This window comes from Oncorhynchus mykiss, chromosome 1, assembly GCF_013265735.2.
Source record: "Oncorhynchus mykiss isolate Arlee chromosome 1, USDA_OmykA_1.1, whole genome shotgun sequence".
NCBI lineage: Eukaryota > Metazoa > Chordata > Actinopteri > Salmoniformes > Salmonidae > Oncorhynchus > Oncorhynchus mykiss.
In genome coordinates this window covers 73626818-73646033 of record NC_048565.1, presented here as the reverse complement: position 1 = coordinate 73646033, position 19216 = coordinate 73626818, and the positions used below count along the sequence as shown (strand labels likewise).

Below are 19216 nucleotides of genomic sequence, written 5' to 3'. Positions count from 1 at the left end.
TAGTAACCAAAAAAGTGTTAAACAAATCAAAATATATTTTATATTTGAGATTCTTTAAAGTAGCCACCCTTTGCCTTGATGACAGCTTTGCACACTTTTGACATTCTCTCAACCAGCTTCATGAGGTAGTCCCCTGGAATGCATTTCAATTAACATGTGTGCCTTGTTAAAAGTTAATTTGTGGAATTTATTTCCTTCTTAATGCGTTTGAGCCAATCAGTGGTGTTGTGACAACATAGGGATGGTATACAGAAGATAGCCCTATTTGGTAAAAGACCAAGTCCATATTATGGCAGGAACAGCTCAAATAAGCAAAGAGAAATGACGGTCCATCATTACTTTAAGACATGAAGGTCAGTCAATCTGTACAATTTCAAGAATTTCAAGTTACTTCAAGTGCAGTTGCAAAAACCATCAAGGGCTATGATGAAACTGGCTCTCATGAGGACCGCCACAGGAACGGAAGACCCAGAGTTACCTCTGCTGCAGAGGATAAGTTCATTAGAGTTACCAGCCTCAGAAATTGCCGCCCAAATAAACACTTCACAGAGTTCAAGTAACAGACACATCTCAACATCAACTTTTCAGAGGAAACAGTGTGAATCAGGCCTTCATGGTCGAATTGCCGCAAAGAAACCACTACCAAAGTACACCATAAGAAGAAGAGACTTGCTTGGGCCAGGAAACACGAGCAATGTACATTAGACAGGTGGAAATCTGTTCTTTGGTCTGATGAGTCCAAATTTGAGAGTTTTGGTTCCAACCGTTTTGCATGTTATTTTGTAATTAATACCTGTCACATATCAGTTTGCAAACAATGTAAAAATATATATATATATATCATTGAGTTAATAAAGCCGCATACAAACATAGTCTCTTTTTTTTTTTTTTTTTTTTTTTTTTTTAGCAAGGCAGCTTCAAAACGTATCGGTGCTCATCGGCCATTGGACATAAACTATACATAACAAGTTGGAAATCGCAAATTCAACAATGAGTGGTTTGGAAGGAATCAGTGACAGTGGCTGTGTGGTCCCAAATCTGTGATTAAGGGGCGCTTTTCCAAGTTTAAAATCATTAACATTCAACATTGGCCATGCTGTCAATGAAGCATGATTTGTGACGCGCACAAAACAACTGTTAACTCAGAGGGCCGCCGCACCACCTTCCTGTTAAAGTGAGTACACCATGAACAATGTGAGTCCAAAAATGTATTGTATGCTGCTTCATAAATTATGTAATATGCCAGGGATATATGTATACTGTAGCTAAGATAGTAATACTATGTGTATGTTGTGTAGTAAGATGTTAGTAGCCCATGTGCCTCACATTAATAATTTGGTCTATTTACCCCTCTTAACCAGTTAGAGCTCTAGGGGCGCTATTTCATTTTTGGATAAAAAACGTTCCCGTTTTAAGCGCGATATTTTGTCACGAAAAGATGCTCGACTATGCATATTCTTGACAGTTTTGGAAAGAAAACACTCTGAAGTTTCAGAATCTGCAAAGATTTTGTCTGTAAGTGCCCCAGAACTCATTCTACAGGCGAAACCAAGATGATGCATCACCCAGGAATTAGCAGAATTTCTGAAGCTCTGTTTTCCATTCTCTCCTTATATGGCTGTGATTGCGCAAGGAATGAGCCTACACTTTCTGTCGTTCGCCCAAGGTCTTAGCAGCATTGTGACGTATTTGTAGGCATATCATTGGAAGATTGGCCATAAGAGACTACATTTTCCAGAGGTCCGCCCGGTGTCCTTTGTCTAAATTTGTGCGTAATCTTCAGGTGCGGTCATTTTCTCCTGGGATTCAGGAGAGAAAGCATGTATCCAAGAACGATGTATCAATGAAGAGATATGTGAAAAACACCTTGAGGCTTGATTCTAAAAAACGTTTGCCATGTTTTCAGTCGATATTATGGAGTTAATTTGGAAAAAAGTTTGCGTTTTGAGGACTGAATTTATGGATTTTTTTTGGTAGCCAAATGTGATGTATAAAACGGAGCTATTTCTAATACACAAGGAATCTTTTTGGAAAAACTGAGCATCTGCTATCTAACTGAGAGTATCCTCATTGAAAACATCAGAAGTTCTTCAAAGGTAAATGATTTTATTTGAAGGCTTTTATGTTTTTGTTAATGTTGCGTGCTGGATGCTAACGCTAATGCTAACGCTAAATGCTAACGCGAAATGCTAACTCTAGCTAGCTACTTTTACACAAATGATTGTTTTCCTATGGTTGAGAAGCATATTTTGAAAATCTGAGATGACAGTGTTGTTAACAAAAGGCTAAGCTTGAGAGATGGCATATTTATTTCATTTCATTTGCGATTTTCATAAATAGTTAACGTTGTGTTATGCTAATGAGCTTGCTGATAGATTTACACAATCCTGGATACAGGGGTTTTTTCATAGCTAAACGTGACGCAGAAAACGGAGCGATTTGTCCTAAACAAATAATCTTTCAGGAAAAACTGAACATTTGCTATCTGAGAGTCTCCTCATTGAAAACATCTGAAGTTCTTCAAAGGTAAATGATTTTTTTGAATGCTTTTCTGTTTTTTTGTGTAAATGTTGCCAGCTGAATGCTAATGCTAAATGCTACGTTAGCCATCAATACTGTTACACAAATGATTGTTTTGCAATGGTTGAGAAGCATATTTTGAAAATCTGAGATGACAGTGTTGTTAACAAAAGGCTAAGCTTGAGAGCTAGCATATTTATTTCATTTGATTTGCGATTTTCATGAATAGTTAACGTTGCGTTATGGTAATGAGCTTGAGTCTGTATTCACGAACCCGGATCCGGGATGGGGAGATCAGAAAGGTTAATTTCACCTACTGTTCTGACTGTTTTACTGTAGCCTATAATCTGTTTTAGAGAAATGTAATTATTGAATATTGTAAGAGCTTTCATTGTCTGCTTATGTGTCCCCTTTATTTATCCTACGGTTCTGACTTGGTGTACAGGGAAAACACTGTAAGAACAGCCAGTGTTCTGAATTCTGTCGCTGTACATTTCAAAAGTGCTAAACAAATAGTTATATTGACTAACTGTTCTAGCTCGCTCATTAATGTGATCGAAATTATGGATTGCCTCTTATACGCTAGTCATCTTCTTATGCCATAGTTTGTACATCTAAGGTGTCATTAGAAACCACATTTGTTTAAGCAAGTCAGTCATATCAGCTATGTTTCTTTAAAAGGCAGTAAATGAGACTGAATGAACTGTTTCGCTGCCAGATAAGTCTCTGATGATAGCCAGGTGTAGCAGTGGTAAGATGTTGAGACTGTTGTTGGGACAGCTTTATGTAGACCCTAACAGTTTGTGGGCACCGTTTGTCACCGTTATAGTGTAATTAATGTATTATTTAGTGTTGTGTTGTGTAGTGGCTTTGCTGGCTGGCATGCATTCCACTTTTTTTTTTTACGCCACTGATTAAGAGTGACTTTTAATGCCCTTAAAGCATGAATAGATTGATGATTCACCACTCAATTAAATAATATGATTATGTAGGTGTTGCCAGGATATCGCAACTTTACCTCAGATACACCAGAAAACATCAGGGATGGTACACTGGTTAACTGACAGCAAAACGGCTGGGTAGACATCACAGCCCATAGCAACAAAGACATCCCACCAGAGATACTGTTTGGCCTACACACCCTATTTACATTCATTAATTATGTAAGGAACTTTGCCATTTGTTTTCTTAAATTATTGTGTGTTTTATCTATCAATCTCTCTTGGAAAGGGTCTAAAAGCAAATGTCCTATTTACAGATAAAATGCTAAATGTCCTTTATCTTTAGCCATTTGGTTCCCCCCAGAATCTTCTAGATCTTTCCTCTCCCTGACATTTCCATTCTTACAGAACCTCTGACAGAATGAATGCTACCATTTGAAATATATGCAGACCTGAAAGATGGACTTGGTCATACTGTTTTTTTTTTGCCCATGTCTGCAAATCCTTGACTAAAAACAAGAGTATTCATATAGGTCGTTCCATGAAAATGAGTGCTTTTGCATCCCTTTGACATTTTAATGAAAAACTATGCAGCAATAATGAATTTTAAAAGCATGATATATGAATAAGGACTTGCTAAAGTTACAAAATTGTGCATTTTGACATGTCCCTCCGCACACCCTCAATCACTTCTAGGAAGATTTTAACCCACTTCACACCAACATTTCTCCAAATATTCACCATCATTGTAAAGCCCTAGTTATTTTGTTGCTTTGACAAAGTAATTTATGAAGATGATTATTTATTCCATGTGATTAGTGATTCATTTACGTCTGTCCCTCATTTTAAGCTCAACCCTGTTTCATGAACTGAGCTCTCGTTTTAATTATGGTGAAATTATTCCTTTTAAAATATTTTTTTCAAAAGAAACATTGAACAACTAATAGTCAAATCATAGTGTAAAGGCAGGTGAGCTGGTTATACTCGTTTTGGCCATTTTCTGAAGTTTTGTGGTGTAAAACTGAGCGGGTCAAGCATAACACGACAACCCTGTTACCCATAGATAGACAGGCTAGAATAACACGTCAACCCTGTTACCCATAGATAGACAGGCTAGAATAACACGTCAACCCTGTTACCCATAGATAGACAGGCTAGAATAACACGTCAACCCTGTTACCCATAGATAGACAGGCTAGAATAACACGTCAACCCTGTTACCCATAGATAGACAGGCTAGAATAACACGTCAACCCTGTTACCCATAGATAGACAGGCTAGAATAACACGGCAACCCTGTTACCCATAGATAGACAGGCTAGAAATGTTTTAACAATTTTTATTTGTTTTTTATGCTTGCATTCAATTTCCCCTCCCTATTGTACGCAACAAGCTTTCATTCCCCCTGGCACAAGGATTTATGGCTGATTTAAGATGAAATCGTCAACCCTGTTACGGTCAACCCTATTACAGTCAGCCCTGTTACTTTATTTGACACATAATAGGCACTTACTATGGTAATTTTTTAATTTAAGCTCTTAAAATGGAAAAATTTGTTTTTTATGAAGTTGAACATGTGCTCTTTATGACAGAATGTTTAAATTATTAAAACAATTGTTTTACCAAGTAACCATGCTCAAAACTGCACAAATTGGTGGATGACCCATATACTGTAGAAACATGTTTATTTATCTAGCCCCACTTTGGAATGTCTGATGGTCTCTGAATGTCTATATTCTCTCAACAGTCCACAAAAAATGAGTCATGCTCAACAACTTCCAACGGTTTAATTCCTGAAGAAAAAAAGTTCTGTCTGCTTACTCATTCAGACAGAGTAATCATCATCAACCTTCATCTCTAGGAGAATCAACCGCAGTATAAAAAGTAAAAAATTCCCTCCCCTAAGGTGTGTAATATAAGACAGCCAGATGCTGATGTTCAAGTCAAGACAGGATATAATTTCAATCCACACCTCTCTCCCCAAGGCTATACAGACCAGTAGTAATGGTGTCTTTTCATAAACACTAACTCCGCCATGATTTGTTGGACAAAGCCTATGGGGAAATGTATTTTATTTTTCTAGGGTTTTTGGATCAACTCCGAAAATAAGGTCTGTGGTAAACACAGGCTTAGGAGATCTTGTACGTTTTGTTCTTTGAGATAATTTTCATCACTTTTTATGGATTTTGAAGCATTTATGTAATCAGAAAAAGCGCATAGTCTTCATAATCCATAAAGGTCATGTTAACTGACTGATATTATTTCATACAATAAAACATAATATCTCCAAAGCCTGTGTTAATAACCAATTATGTGCATAAACCCTGGATGACTGGGTTCTGTATTGAAGCCAATGAGCGGCCATCTTGGTACTCATCCTCCGTTGTAAAAAAAACTTTAGAAGCTATAAAAATGCATTTAGTATTTGACACGGTTATTTTATTATAAACACTTTTAAACTACATTACATGAGCTAAACATAAAAAGTATGAAAAAATATATGAAAAAATATATGAAAACATTTTATTAAAGTATTTTTTTATATAGAGTACTAATGTTACTTAAATACATGTAATTTTGTCTTTGAAACATTTAATTGAAATACTGTAGAATTCCTATGGAGTACGAACGGTGGCTTCAAATACTTTAAATACACATAGCATGAGCAATCCAGGGATTAAACACATTGATTCTTTCACCATTTATTTTCCCCATAGGAATGGCTGAACAAAGCAGAGTTAGCTCATTTCCGTTTTTAGGACTACAGACTGGCTAACTCTATTGAAAGACAATTAATACAATAAGGCATCGCAAAACTCTCACGAATTGAAAACCATATGTGGCCATATTTGAGATTAGCGAATAAATCCTTTAATAGGGAATTCAAATGTTTTTTGTTGAGCTGAACGTAATTGCAACAAAATATTGAAGGCCTGGGCATCTAAAATAATCCGGGGAAAAAACAGACATGTTTTCAATTATTTTATTTCTTCAACACCACTGATTAAATAAAATAAAGCAATATGTGTTGTTGATTTCTGTACTAAAACAAAATAGATTTTCCAGTTGAAATATTCATAAATACATTGGCCTGAAACGAATTAAATCTGTTTTAGGATTGATATACTACAACTCCCACAGTTATTTTCTGTAAACAGGAAATATGGAGTCTAACTTTCAACCAATCAAAAGGAGTCCCATTAGTTACCACAGCCACAAAGTCAAAATGGGCCAAATCGTAAAAAAACATGGAAACAACAAGTGGCTTTTTGATGTTAATGTAAGGTTAGTGTTATGTATAAATTAGCAGTGTGGTTAACGTTAGTTTTAAAATCAGATTTTAAGAAAATAAATTGTAGAAATAGGCGGGGTTTATGACTTTGTGACTGTAATAATGACCAATAAAAGCTTGGAGGTTTGCATGAGCTTGTTGTTAGCAAGCTAACCCTGTGGAAAACTTTCGTGAGGCCAATTTGTAACCTACGCGTTGTGTTTATATGGATGTAGCTTGTTGTAATTAAAGAAATGGAGACCACACCGAAGACAACCAAATCAAAACCTGTGTACGGCACACCCTGTTATTTAAAATCAAGCCCATGTGAATCCAGTAGTGTGCAAAAGGTAAGGACGGTCTACAGTACCAGAACCAGGCATGTTGCAATGTAATTTACAGTGAAATCTAGCTAGCTAAGTAGCTAAAATTACCTAACTAATATATGTAGCAGCCAGTAGCTAATCTAATTTGTTTCAAACCCATCTAATTGTGCTGAATACACACACACACAAAGATAGCTACAGTATAGTTAGATACCATTTCTTAACGTTTGTCAAACCCCTCTAACATGCATATTTAACGTACTGATGTTTTTCTACATGGATTTTCGTATTAAATAATGGGCCTCTGGTATGATTCTAGCTGTTCATTGTCATTCACAAGTGTCAAACGTTTTCTCAGCCAAAACAGCAGATGAGTTATTCTCTGAAGGAACGACTGAAAAGATCAAAACGTTCCTTCACCTCTCCTGTTTCCGTGGCCAAACGTCTTAACATCGATGATGACCAACTACCCTCAACAGCAGACAAAGAGACCGAGCATGGTGCCAAAACAGACAGACTGAAGAATATTGACATGAACAGAAATGAGATCACGCCCAGTGAATGTCCAGAGACTAGAAGGGCTGGGGTCCCTGGCCCCATGTCTGAATCAGCTCAACCCACTCATATAGACTTACTACAACTACGAGACCAATTGAAGAGAGAGGTTAAAGAAAGGACCGAGAGACTACGGAGACTGAAGATGGCTAAAATGTACAGAAGCAAGGTAACCACTCAATGAAAATGCTAAATGACATGGGTGTAAAAAATAATTTGTTTTGTGAATAATATGTGTATAATTTGTTGTGAATATTCAACCACTGTTTATTGTATTCCCCATCTCTCACTTCTCTCTAGAATGACCTGACACAGTTGAGAGTTTTGATTGACAAGTGGCGGAGTTGTAGTCAGGCTGCATTGTATGAGCTCCAGTCAGATCTCCCCATAGATGGCAGGAAAGCCAGCATCTCCCAGCTAATTGACCTCTTTGGTGTAGAGGACAGCATACTGCACTTTAACCGCACAGAAGAGGACTTCACCAATGCATAGACCCACATGCCTTCTGTTCATGTTGTCACAAATAATATTAATTGTTGATTTATCATGCAGATTTCCTGCCTTTGTTGAATAATCTAGATTCAATCTTATGTACTGGATGTTTTTCACCCTAAATTTACTATGATCCACAAGTAATTTGAGTGAAAAAAATAACATTAATTTGCCACTTCATCAGTTTAATTTCATACTGTTACCTACCATAGTAATTTATATTAGTTCTATATTTAAACATGAAAATCAGTTTGATGTTTTGTAAATTTTTTAAAAATAAAGTGTTTCCTAAATGTGTCAGTTATGTTTTAGCTGAGCGAGAGCGGGGAAGGACTTCATCCTCATGCGTTCCACCTCTGCCCTGAGGGTAGCCACCTCCTCAGCCTGGGCCCTGGCTAGCTCCACCAGCTTCTTCCTCTGGATGATCTCCTGGTATCTCTCCTCTGCATCACTCTCATGGTTCTCCTCCATGGCTGAGCAGAGCAGCAAATAACATCACAGTTCATTAGATGATTCAGTGGAAGTGTTATAGGAAATGAGGCATCAAGGGGCAAGTTAGGGGTTAAAAACAACAATGCAATGGAACAATATCCACCACATGTACACACTGATGCCAATAAATCTCCTGATAACATCACAGTTGAAGTAATGATGTACCTACAATTGTGTAAACCTATACTGCAATGAAATGTGTAGTTATTACAGTACCTATGGCTTCACAGATGTGTCTCCTCTCAGCCACAGTCACTTGCATGTTGGTCAGCTGCTCATCCAGAGCAGAATTCTTCGATGCCTTCATTGCTGCCTGTCTGTTCAGCTGCTTGATCAACTTCTTACAGGTCAGCACATTCTTTTGGTGAGTCTGAAATACACAAGCATTATAGCTGATATTTTAAGCACTTGAATAAATGTAATCGATATGAAATTATATTAACTCTGTTCACATTACCTTTTCCTGTAATGTTATGGTTTTCTCCAGAGTTGAAACCTGCTTTGATATGCGGTTGTCATGATCCGTCTCACTGAGATACTTGGGGCAAAAAAGCTTTGTTTAAATAATGATCTCTTAGTTTGTGTGGAAAAACATGCATATTTCATTTGACATAGATTGATTCTACATCCCCCGAACGATACAAGCTCTCACTGTCAAATGTCAGAACAAAAAAAGCAGGTTGATCATTTTATAGCTCAAAAATAGGTGGTGGTTCAGGGTATTTTTGATATGTCAATGGTTTTTGGCCATGTGGAAGAGGCAATGCAGGTATTTTACATTGTTACAGTGCAGACACTTTTTCAGCATAACCTATATTACAGCCAATGAGATGTCTTGTGGCCTATAGAGGCTTCATACTTGTACCTGCAACTTTGGTGTTGCTAGCATTTTGCTCAAACCAGCTGCGCTAACCAGACCACAGGTTTCTATTATCACATGTGCACTACTGTTCGAAAGTTGGAGGTCACTTAAAAAAAAGTTTGAAAGAAAAGTACTCTGTCCATTTTGAAATAACATTGCTCAGAAATACAGTGTAGACATTGTTAATGTTGTAAATTACTATTGTAGCTGGAAACAGATTTATGGAATATCTACATTATCAGCAACCATCACTCCTGTGTTCCAATAGTATGTTGTAAAAATGCTAAACTTGGATTAGCTAACACAAGGCTAATTGATCATTAGAAAACCCTTTTGCAATTGTTAGCACAGCTGAAAACTGTTGTACCGATTTTAAAGAAGCAATAAAACTGGCCTTTTTTAGACTAGTTGAGTATCTTCAGCATCAGCATTTGTGGGTTTGATTACAGGCTCAAAATGGTCAAACAAAGACCTTCTGAAACTCGTCAGCCTATTCTTGTTCTGAGAAATGAAGGCTATTCCATGTGAGGAATTGCCAAGAAACTGAAGATCTCGTACAACGCTGTGTACTACTCCCTTCACCAAACAGTGCAAACTGGCCCTAACCAGAATAGAAAGAGTGGGAGGCCCTGGTGCACAAGAGGACAAGTAAATTAGTGTCTAGGTTGAGAAACAGATGCCTCACAAGTCATCAACTGGCAGCTTCATTAAATAGTACCCACAAAACACCAGAGGAACTGTGCCTAGAAGGCCAGCATCCTGGAGTCGCCTCTTCATTGTTGACGTTGACACTGGTGTTTTGCGAGTACTATTTAATGAAGCTGCCAGTTGAGGACTTGTGAAGCGTCTTTATCAAACTAGACACTAATGTACTTTGTGTTCTTTCGCTCAGTTGTGCACTGGGGCCTCCCACTCTTTCTATTCTGGTTAGAGCCGGTATGCGCTGTTTCTTCTGAAGGGAGTAGTACACAGCGTTGTATGAGATCTTCAGTTTCTTGGCAATTTCTTGCATGGAATAGCCTTCATTCCTCAGAACAAGAATAGACTGAGTTTCAGAAGAAAGTTCTTTGTTTCTGGCCATTTTGAGCCTGTAATCGAACCCACAAATGCTGATGCTCAACTAGTCTAAGGCCAATTTTATTGCTTTAATCAGAACAGTTTTCAGCTGTTCCAACAATTTCAAAAGTGTTTTCTGATGATCAATTAGCCTTTTTAAAATTATAAACTTGGATTAGCTAACACAATGTGCTATTGGAACACAGGAGTGATGGTTGCTGATAATGTAGATATTCCATAAATCTGTTTCCAGCTACAATAGTCATTTACAACATTAACAATGTTTACACTATTTCTGATCAATTTGATTGTTTTCATGGACAATTTTTTTTGCTTTTCTTTATTAAAAAAAAAAGATATTTCTGTGACAATTTTTGAACGGTAGTGTACTGTATGCCTTTGCAATTAACTATTGTTCCAGGGAGACCTGTCCCATGGTAAGCGTTAGTGTACCTCCTGCAGCTCCTGAGAGACTCGCAGCATCTGGATGTCCCTGGCTTTGTTGTTCAGGTCCTCCTTCTGCATCCTCATCCTCTTGTGCTCCCACTCCTGCTGGATGATGCCTTTACGGAAGTCCTTGCACTCCACCATGCTGGCTATCTTCTGCTCTCCCAGAGCCTGACAGAAGAGCACAGGTCAATACATAGCCTGTGCATCTCATCGGTGGAGTTCCTCATGACCCATTTTTGCCCTGTTTGTCCCCATTTAGAAATGTTTAACTTATGCTACAATGTTAGCATGATTCTGCTCACATAAATGAATAAAGAATGTCTATGGGTCTCACTCTGATGGTCCCGTTGAGGTCCTCCACCACACTCTTATGGAGCAGCAGAGAGTCAGAGTAGTCCGCAATGAAGTCTCCGTTCTCTACCTCCACCTGGCCCTGCTTGATCAGGATCTGAACCATGATGTCCAGGCGGAAACGCATCTTCTCCTCTCGTAGCCTGGAGACATCAAGTTTAAAGACCATGCGCTATCAATGAGTCACTCCTGAATTAGCCTTGCGTGCCAAGCTTATTCGTGCTCAGACAGACAGCTGTTAAGAAAGACTACACCTGTATAAAGTGTTCAAAAGAATCATGGGGTGGAAACATTTGTGTTTAGTGAAAAATGTACTGCGCTTTTAAGAATATAATTGATGTACTCTCACGGTATGACACTCTTACCCATTGATGTCATCCATGAGACTTTTCATTTCCAGTCTTGCACTCTCATCCTCATCGGTCCTCTTCTGCAGAAAGGCTTGCATTTCAGCCAGAGTCAAAGCCTTAACTTTCACCTGAGTAGGACAAGACACAAAAGATGACATTGAAATAACAAAGGGAAATTACCTAGAACTACTACAATGTTTAACAAAATTGGATAATTAACTGGATCCAATCTCTCATTCTCTGTTCCACATTCTTTGTGTCCTGTGTTACATAACACTTTAATAAGGCAGACTTACCCTGTAAGTAAAGTAAGTTTATATATTCTATGAAATATACTGTAGGTTTCAAGGTGCTGGAGAACGTCAATGACAAGGAAATGCATGTACTGCCACTAACATTTCCTCAGACTACCTCACTTGTTCCGTGGCTGGTTTTCCATTACCTGCTGCTCACTCTCAACTTTGGCTCTGCGGGCCAGGCAGAACCTCTCCCACACAGACACGTCTAGGCTTTCAGGCATGTTCTCTGGAGCCTCCAGCTCCTCCATGGCCTTCATCATCTGACAGAGACCCTCTACTGCCACTGGGCCCGGCAGGGGCCGTTCTTTAAAGGGGCTGGTACTGTTGTCTGCCTGGGTCCTCATCCTCTGGACCCTGGGCAAGAGAGTACTGGGATGTTGCACCCTATTCTAAAAATCTGAATGGCAAAAGCTATGTACAGTTTCTCTTTTTTTATGCAGTACCTGGGTCTGCGCTTGTATAGCTTGTACAGCTGATCAACAATATGGCCTGGGACATCAAAGAACTCCTTCCTGAATCCCCTGTCGAGAAGCTAGGGATACACAATATGTCAGATAGTACCCAAGAACAACAAGTGTCGGACAGTATCTGACATGAGATAGTAGACGTGCTACTGCCAGTCGTACTTTGTCCTCGGCCACAACATTGTCGTAGGTCTCCCGGAACATTTCTACATCCTCTTTGTGCTTCTTAAGCTCTTCTCCAATCTCATTCTGTCAGGAGAATAAGGCATGTTAAGCGATGGGAACGCAAAGTACAGGAAGTAACAAGAACAGTGTTGAAGGCAAACCAATTAAGATGCCACACATGTTGAAGCTTGTAAAACACAGTCTAAGACAGAGAAACAGGATAATATCTGACTGGAATGTGTAATAATATGGTTGTATATAATAGAGAGAGGATAGCTAACATAAAATGATCTCTAACCCAACCACAGGAGGCTGCTGAGGGGAGGACGGCTCATAACATTGTCTGGAATGGAATGGCATCCAACACATGGAAACTCACTCCGCTCCAGCCATTACCACAAACACCAACCTCCTGTGGACTCAACCATTGTAAATCCCTTCCCCATGAGAAAGATAGCCAATAGAGCATGAAGGCTGGTAGGTTGAGGTATAGGAAGATGTGCTCATTGTAAAGGCTGGATTACAATGAGCCCGTCCTCCTATTAGCTCCTCACGCCAGCCTCCATTGGCATTAATATAACGACATCTCACCTTATAGACCCTGTTTTTTTCTAGCTTGAGGCTGAGTTCTCGCTCTCTATTGAGAACCTCCTCCTCTATCAGAATGGAGTGAACTAGATTTGTAATCTTCAGCTCTTCCTACAAAAGAACATAGCATGAAAACAACAATGGCACATGGAATGAACTGTATATTTCTTTAATTAAATCTTGATCTGTGTGGGTGTGTGCTCTGTCTTACCTGGTATATAACCATCTCAGATTTCACCTTCCTCTCAAAGAGCTTGGTCAAGGTTTCATCAAACCCCTGAGTGGAGTCCATGATGGACGTCTGTAGTTTATTCATTTCAGCTTCCAGAGTCTGGAACAAGACAATGGCAACTGAACGTATGTAGTAAATCAAGTCTGGGTCCTATTATGATGGTGTGTTTCTTTTGAATACAACATTGAAAAGCAGATGTTTTCACACAAAAATCACACCTTTCTGTACTTCTCCTGTTCCTCGCTCAGTTCTTTGGCTTTCTTCTCATACTCTTTATAGATCTTTTTCTCTTCCTCTGTCCACTGAATGTCTGGTTTGGATACAATGAACTCAGGCTGAGGCACCTCCTGCATGTAGAAAAGTACAGGGTCAGAAAATACATTCAAACACATTCTCTACATTCTGTCATTCAAATACTTTTCTTCAGGACAATGATGTTTAATAAATGTTTATCATGTTAACGGTAGATGTATTAAATGTTAATTAATATTGGATATTAAATTCATATCCATATTTCAGATTTTTCATTTTTTGACCACCACCATACCACTCTCAAGATGTCCTCTTTTTTTAGCTCGAGTACTCCACCCATCATTTCATCCAGAGCTCGCTCTCTGATATTGTCACTCTAAGGAAAAGGAGAACCAGAATGTCTGTTTCAATGGGTACCCAAGCCAATAACATCAATTCACACTGTATTTTTACTAAGAAAACAGCTCAGTTTTCACAATTTATCGGTTAGTGATTAAGACCTTGCTTGGGTTAGTAATGGTTTATCGGCTGTTAGAATGACCCCTAAGAGTAAACATTTAATAAGTGGGAGATGGGAAAGGTAGGAAGGTACAGTACCTTGGCCGTCTGCCGTCTTTGTTCCTCCTCTTTCTTCTTCTCCTCCTCTTTTTTTCTCTGCTCTGGGGTGAGGTACTTTTCAAAATGAATCTGGAGACGGAGTCATAAGTCATAAATTATCATTTCATGTGCAGTAACTTGTGTTTTGGTGGAAATCTAAACCATTAAAGTAGGTCAATAACAAAAAAAACAGCTTCAAGTCTAACCTCAGAGTCCTCCACAGACAGTGCCCTCTCTGGCCGCTCGTTGTCAGACAGACTGGGCTCCCACAGCTTCATCTTGTGGTCCAGCTCTGACATGATCTCCATGATGCGACGGTTCTTGTCTTTCACTCGGTTGATCTCCTGCTCCTTCTGCTTGTGCACCCCCTTAAAGTCTGTGTTAAAGGCTGTCTTCACTTTGTAGATGACATCCTAGTGTGTGAGTGAAGGTGAGAAGTCAAATGGAGAAGGAGGCTGTTATAGGCAATTAGGTGAAATACTTAGCTAAACTCAATTTGGTTATTAAATGCTAAACACTAATACTTTAATCATTAAAGGGCAATTCCACCACTTTTCAACCTCATATTCATTATCTCAAGCACAATACCAGTGTCTACATATGTGAAAACGGCGTGTTTATGTTTTGTAGTAAAAAAATATATTAAATGATTTTCAAACACTGAGATTCACCGTGACATGAGGAGCAAGAAAATACCCTGTCTTTGGCAAAAACAACTTGTTACAGGTTTCGCAATTCATGGATTTTTTTATCATTTCAACCACAGATCATAGAAATATGCTGTGTTCGCATATGTAGACACTGTTGTTATCGTGCTGGAGATAATGAATAAGAGGTTGAAAAGTGGTGGAATTGCCCTTTAAATGCTGAATATGTATACATTGATTATTAAAATCCTAGTACATATTGTCAAACTGTTTGTTTACCTGTAGCAAAGTGATCTGGTTGATCTTCTGCTCTCTGATATGCAGGTTGAACTGATTGTAGAGGTAGGGGTTTGAGCCTCCATACTGGGCACTGAGGCTACCTGTGAGGGAAGCACTCTCCATCTCACGGCCTTCCTCCTCCTCCTCTTCTTCCGTCGTGGTCTTGGTCTTCTTCTCTAGAATCTCCTGCTGGAGCTAGAGTGTTTTGGAAGAGGATGAGTGGCATGTAAAACAAAAAAAAATATTGCTTGGCACTATTGCCAATGAAGGTGTATAAAATTGGCAAAATCTCTAGCAATTGCACTGTGACTAAAGGGACATACAGCACATTCTAACTCACATTACTGTCAGCCCGTTCAATCTTCCTCATACTCTCCACTCTATGAAGTTCATCCAGCTCCTGCTGTGTCCGCTCCTTCATGGGGTAGTTCTTCACCTCGTGTTCAGTGTGGAAAGCCTAAGGTAAAGCCAACAAAACACACAGTCTCAAAACATATCCGTTGCTGCACCTTTGAAAACCAACTCCATTTTGGTTGTGACTCTCAACTTACCTTGATAGCTTGCCCTTTGACCTTCATGGAATCCCAGCATTCTCTCTTAAGGACGTCACGCAGGTAGCACTTGGCTAGGTTCTCCAACTCAATCTCATTTCGGACCTGTAAGGGAGTCAATAAGAATACTATCACGTGTGTGTGTGTGTGTGTGTGTGTGTGTGTGTGTGTGTGTGTGTGTGTGTGTGTGTGTGTGTGTGTGTGTGTGTGTGTGTGTGTGTGTGTTTTACCCTGGTGACCTCCTGTTCCCCCTCGGCTTGCAGTCTCTTTTGCTCATCTACATCCAGGTTGAACTCCTGCTGCTCCAGCTTCTCCATGTCAGGCAGTGTCTCATTCTCACGCATCATTGCCTGGATCTGGGGCCGACGACATGGTCACATTAGCCATTAGCATTTTGATGATATTGTGTCTAATTTTACACTCACGCATGATTCATTAAGCAAAGTAAATAAAAAGAGGATTAGAGCTCTGCTTACTGTGTCACGCAATTGTTTGACATTTTTCCTCAGGCTTTTCTTTGTCTGTGAAAACTGCTGGATCTCCTCATTGATAACCTGTGGACAGTATAATGGTAGTAGCAGGATGTGTGTATTGTCTGATGACAATTTGTTGTTCTGTTTTGTATCCCCATACTCAAAGCACGTCAGTGGATACATTTATCTGGACTACCTGAAAAACAGTACATTGTTTTGCCAGCATATCTTTCAACACTGACTTTCACCAGAACTGTTGTCATATATTTCACAATACATCAGCTATAACATTACACCCTACTAAATTCTTCTATACTCAACATGATGGGACTTGAATGGAATCAAACACATCACCACACAAATAATAAAGCAGGTAATGGCACAGTGGCTGAACGTTACCCAACTATGGCTGTTTTATGTTATCTAACTGTTATCTAACTGTGATCTACAATGTGAAAACCCACAACACAATGAATGCCACAGCTTTGATATCAGTTCAGTGTTATCTACAATCTCCGAAATGTTTATCTGCCTTTCTCCCAACCTGCGCCTGATCTTTTCACCCAGGAAGAATGTGCCAACAGCAACACAGCTGTTTTGTGAATCCGGTATTGAAGTATTTGTCACGGGCAACATCAATATTTCTCCCATCAGTACTGGAGTGAAACTGAGTACCAAATCTATATTTAAATATGCAAGTCAGTTAAGAACAAATTCTTCTTGATATTGACGGCCTACAATGACGGACTAATTCTTCTTGATATTGACGGCCTACAATGACGGACTAAAGCTCTTGTGCTGAAGTGACATCAGCAGTGTTACTGACCGCTTCCAGCTTGTTGTCCAGCCAGGTGGAGTCTGAGGCTGTGGCTGAGGGCAGGTTGGTGGAGCTCTCATCCTGTTCCGTCACATCAACTATCTGTCGCTTATCATTGGCCTAAAGACAGGAGGTGAGGACAAACAAATTAACTACATTTCATGTGTAAATATGAAACATCACATATCTGACTCCATAAGATTTGATGGATCTGAAATGATCTTCATTACACTGATGCAAAGGACAAACCCTGTGTGAATAGCGTCAACTAGGATGTATTTAGCTGGCGCAGTGAGGCGTAAGCTAAGATGGAGGATGTAAAATCTATATGAATCACAGGAGGCTGCTGTGGGAAGAATGACTCATAATAATGGCCGGAAGGGTGCAAATAGAATGGCATCAAACACCTGGAAACCATGTGTTTGATGTATTTAACACCATTCCACTAACTCCGCTCCAGTTATTACCACCAGCCTGTTCTCCTCAATTAAGGTGCCAGCAACTTCCTGTGATGTGAATGGTAACCTTGGCTACCTCTTCTCTGTGTAGATCTGCTGACCCAGGAGGGGACAGGGCCTCTGGGTCCCAGTCAGCCATCCTACTGAGAATAGGGTTCTCTGATGTTATCACACTCTCCTGGTATTTGGCTATAGACTGGCTGTACTGTGTAGCTGCATTCGCTTTGCCAACACCTGCCATTTTCAGTCTTCATGGAAAACAGAAAAATACATAGACAGAATACAATGTCTTACAAATAAAAGTAGTCCAATGCATTATAATGAGAGAAAGGTTCTCCTTGTTATAGTAGAAATTGTGAAATGTTTTAGAATGATCTAATAATCTTTGAAATTCCACATCTACATGAACTACAGTGCTCTCTGGTGTTCAACGCTGCATTGCCTTCAGACTTGTCCCCGTTGACTTACCTTAGTCTTGTACAGACCATAGAGCCGTCTTTCAGGCCTGTAGTGATCATTGTCTGACTGTCTGAGGTAAAGGACACTGTCCTCACCCCTCCCAGCCAACACGAGTGACACTGCATCTGAACATACCGGTCCTGTACATGACAATGACAACATACTCAGGTTAATAGCATTACGAGTGGTCATAACACAAAGATAATGTGTTTTCATCAATATTTTGTTCTCACAGATTTCCTCTTTTGAGATTCACTCTTTTAAGGACAATACTACATTTATAATACAATACTGTTTTTTTTCTTCAGCATATTTCAAATGAGCTCTATAAAGCTGCATGTTATGTTCAATGTAACATGCAAAGCCTGAAGTGAAACAAGGTCGTACCAGACTGGAGATCTCCCGGATGCGCAGCAGTCCGTCTTGGCCCACTGAGGCCAGCCAAGACTGGTGGGGCGACAGGAGGATGGAGGCGGGGCCCATAGGGTGACCCTCCACCTCCTTCTCTGGGGTCAACTGGACCACGTCCTGGTCAGAGAACCTTTCTGTGCTCTAGGAGACAGACATGGATGGCACAGTGGTCACGTGTATTGTGTTGTGTTTATGCAAATGTTATTGGTATTGTGTCAAATTTGGTCATACGTCATGACCAAATAAAAACTAAACAGCAAACCACCCATCATCAACAAATGTTCAGATGTTAGATATAAGATTTTTGGGGTTTTAAACATAAGTCAGACTGGTAATGCATGGGACCTTACCTCAGGTAGCTGGAATCTCTGGAGAGCTTTCCTCTTTTGGCAGTAGCCAAAGATCTTATTGGCTCCCAGGGCAGAGGAGCTGAGTGCGTGAGGGACCTCATATGTGCACCGCTGTAGGACATTATTGGAAAGACATCCTCTCAGGTCTGCACACACTCCTGCCCCTGCAAAGCAACAGCAGTACACAAATTCCATTCTATCTCAGTTCCAGCATGTCAATACAGGAATTAAACAGAGACAGATGTGAAATAAAATGGAACAGACCCAAAGTCAGGCAGGATGATTAACAACAGCTTCTTTCTATGGACACACACACACACACACACACAGCCCAGTCAGTACCCGTAAGCTCCTGCACAGGCAGAGTGAGCAGTGTAAGCAGACTTCCCTCCCCTCGGCCTATGTCCTTCTCTCCAGCACACAGAGCCAGCAGTTTGACCTGCTTAATGTCCCGGCTGTACTGGGTAGACAGGGACACGATGGCTCCTTTAGCACCTGGAGAGAACAA

General features: G+C 39.7%; 2 protein-coding genes across 5 annotated transcripts in view; one reads left to right on the top strand and one right to left on the bottom strand.

Moving 5' to 3' along the window:
* The first annotated feature begins 6508 nt into the window (after window positions 1-6508).
* Window positions 6509-8399, top strand: sfr1 (SWI5-dependent homologous recombination repair protein 1). Its single transcript, XM_021611213.2, has 3 exons — window positions 6509-7082; window positions 7417-7782; window positions 7914-8399. The coding sequence occupies exons 1-3, from the start codon at window positions 6987-6989 to the stop codon at window positions 8103-8105; spliced, it is 654 nt and encodes a 217-aa protein (XP_021466888.2). The 5' UTR covers window positions 6509-6986; the 3' UTR covers window positions 8106-8399.
* cfap43 (cilia and flagella associated protein 43) overlaps window positions 8274-19216 on the bottom strand; it is a 37578-nt gene continuing 26635 nt past the window's right edge. For 3 of the 4 annotated variants that reach the window (XM_036985030.1, XM_036985034.1, XM_036985041.1), the window contains 26 exons: window positions 19051-19203; window positions 18709-18872; window positions 18335-18499; window positions 17957-18087; window positions 17565-17736; window positions 17040-17150; window positions 16217-16294; window positions 15971-16096; window positions 15741-15845; window positions 15530-15646; window positions 15190-15384; window positions 14470-14676; window positions 14264-14353; window positions 13962-14042; window positions 13633-13761; window positions 13394-13513; window positions 13186-13293; window positions 12592-12678; window positions 12409-12497; window positions 12109-12319; window positions 11682-11794; window positions 11300-11459; window positions 10969-11133; window positions 9055-9135; window positions 8814-8967; window positions 8274-8578 (listed from right to left, as the gene is read on the bottom strand). In XM_036985030.1, coding sequence (XP_036840925.1) covers window positions 8403-8578; window positions 8814-8967; window positions 9055-9135; window positions 10969-11133; window positions 11300-11459; window positions 11682-11794; window positions 12109-12319; window positions 12409-12497; window positions 12592-12678; window positions 13186-13293; window positions 13394-13513; window positions 13633-13761; window positions 13962-14042; window positions 14264-14353; window positions 14470-14676; window positions 15190-15384; window positions 15530-15646; window positions 15741-15845; window positions 15971-16096; window positions 16217-16294; window positions 17040-17150; window positions 17565-17736; window positions 17957-18087; window positions 18335-18499; window positions 18709-18872; window positions 19051-19203 — 3488 coding nt within the window. In that variant the 3' untranslated portion in view covers window positions 8274-8402. Of the gene's footprint in view, window positions 8579-8813; window positions 8968-9054; window positions 9136-10968; window positions 11134-11299; window positions 11571-11681; window positions 11795-12108; window positions 12320-12408; window positions 12498-12591; window positions 12679-13185; window positions 13294-13393; window positions 13514-13632; window positions 13762-13961; window positions 14043-14263; window positions 14354-14469; window positions 14677-15189; window positions 15385-15529; window positions 15647-15740; window positions 15846-15970; window positions 16097-16216; window positions 16295-17039; window positions 17151-17564; window positions 17737-17956; window positions 18088-18334; window positions 18500-18708; window positions 18873-19050; window positions 19204-19216 lie in introns of those variants that run through there. The other variant, XM_036985040.1, reaches the window with a different exon arrangement.

Bases quoted from the DNA above. Each gene is read 5' to 3' on its own strand.
- sfr1 (XM_021611213.2), top strand. From the start codon at position 6,987: ATGGAGACCACACCGAAGACAACCAAATCAAAACCTGTGTACGGCACA. The intron at 7,083-7,416 runs GTAAGGACGGTC...ACGTTTTCTCAG, and splicing joins AATCCAGTAGTGTGCAAAAG to CCAAAACAGCAGATGAGTTA. The intron at 7,783-7,913 runs GTAACCACTCAA...ACTTCTCTCTAG, and splicing joins CTAAAATGTACAGAAGCAAG to AATGACCTGACACAGTTGAG.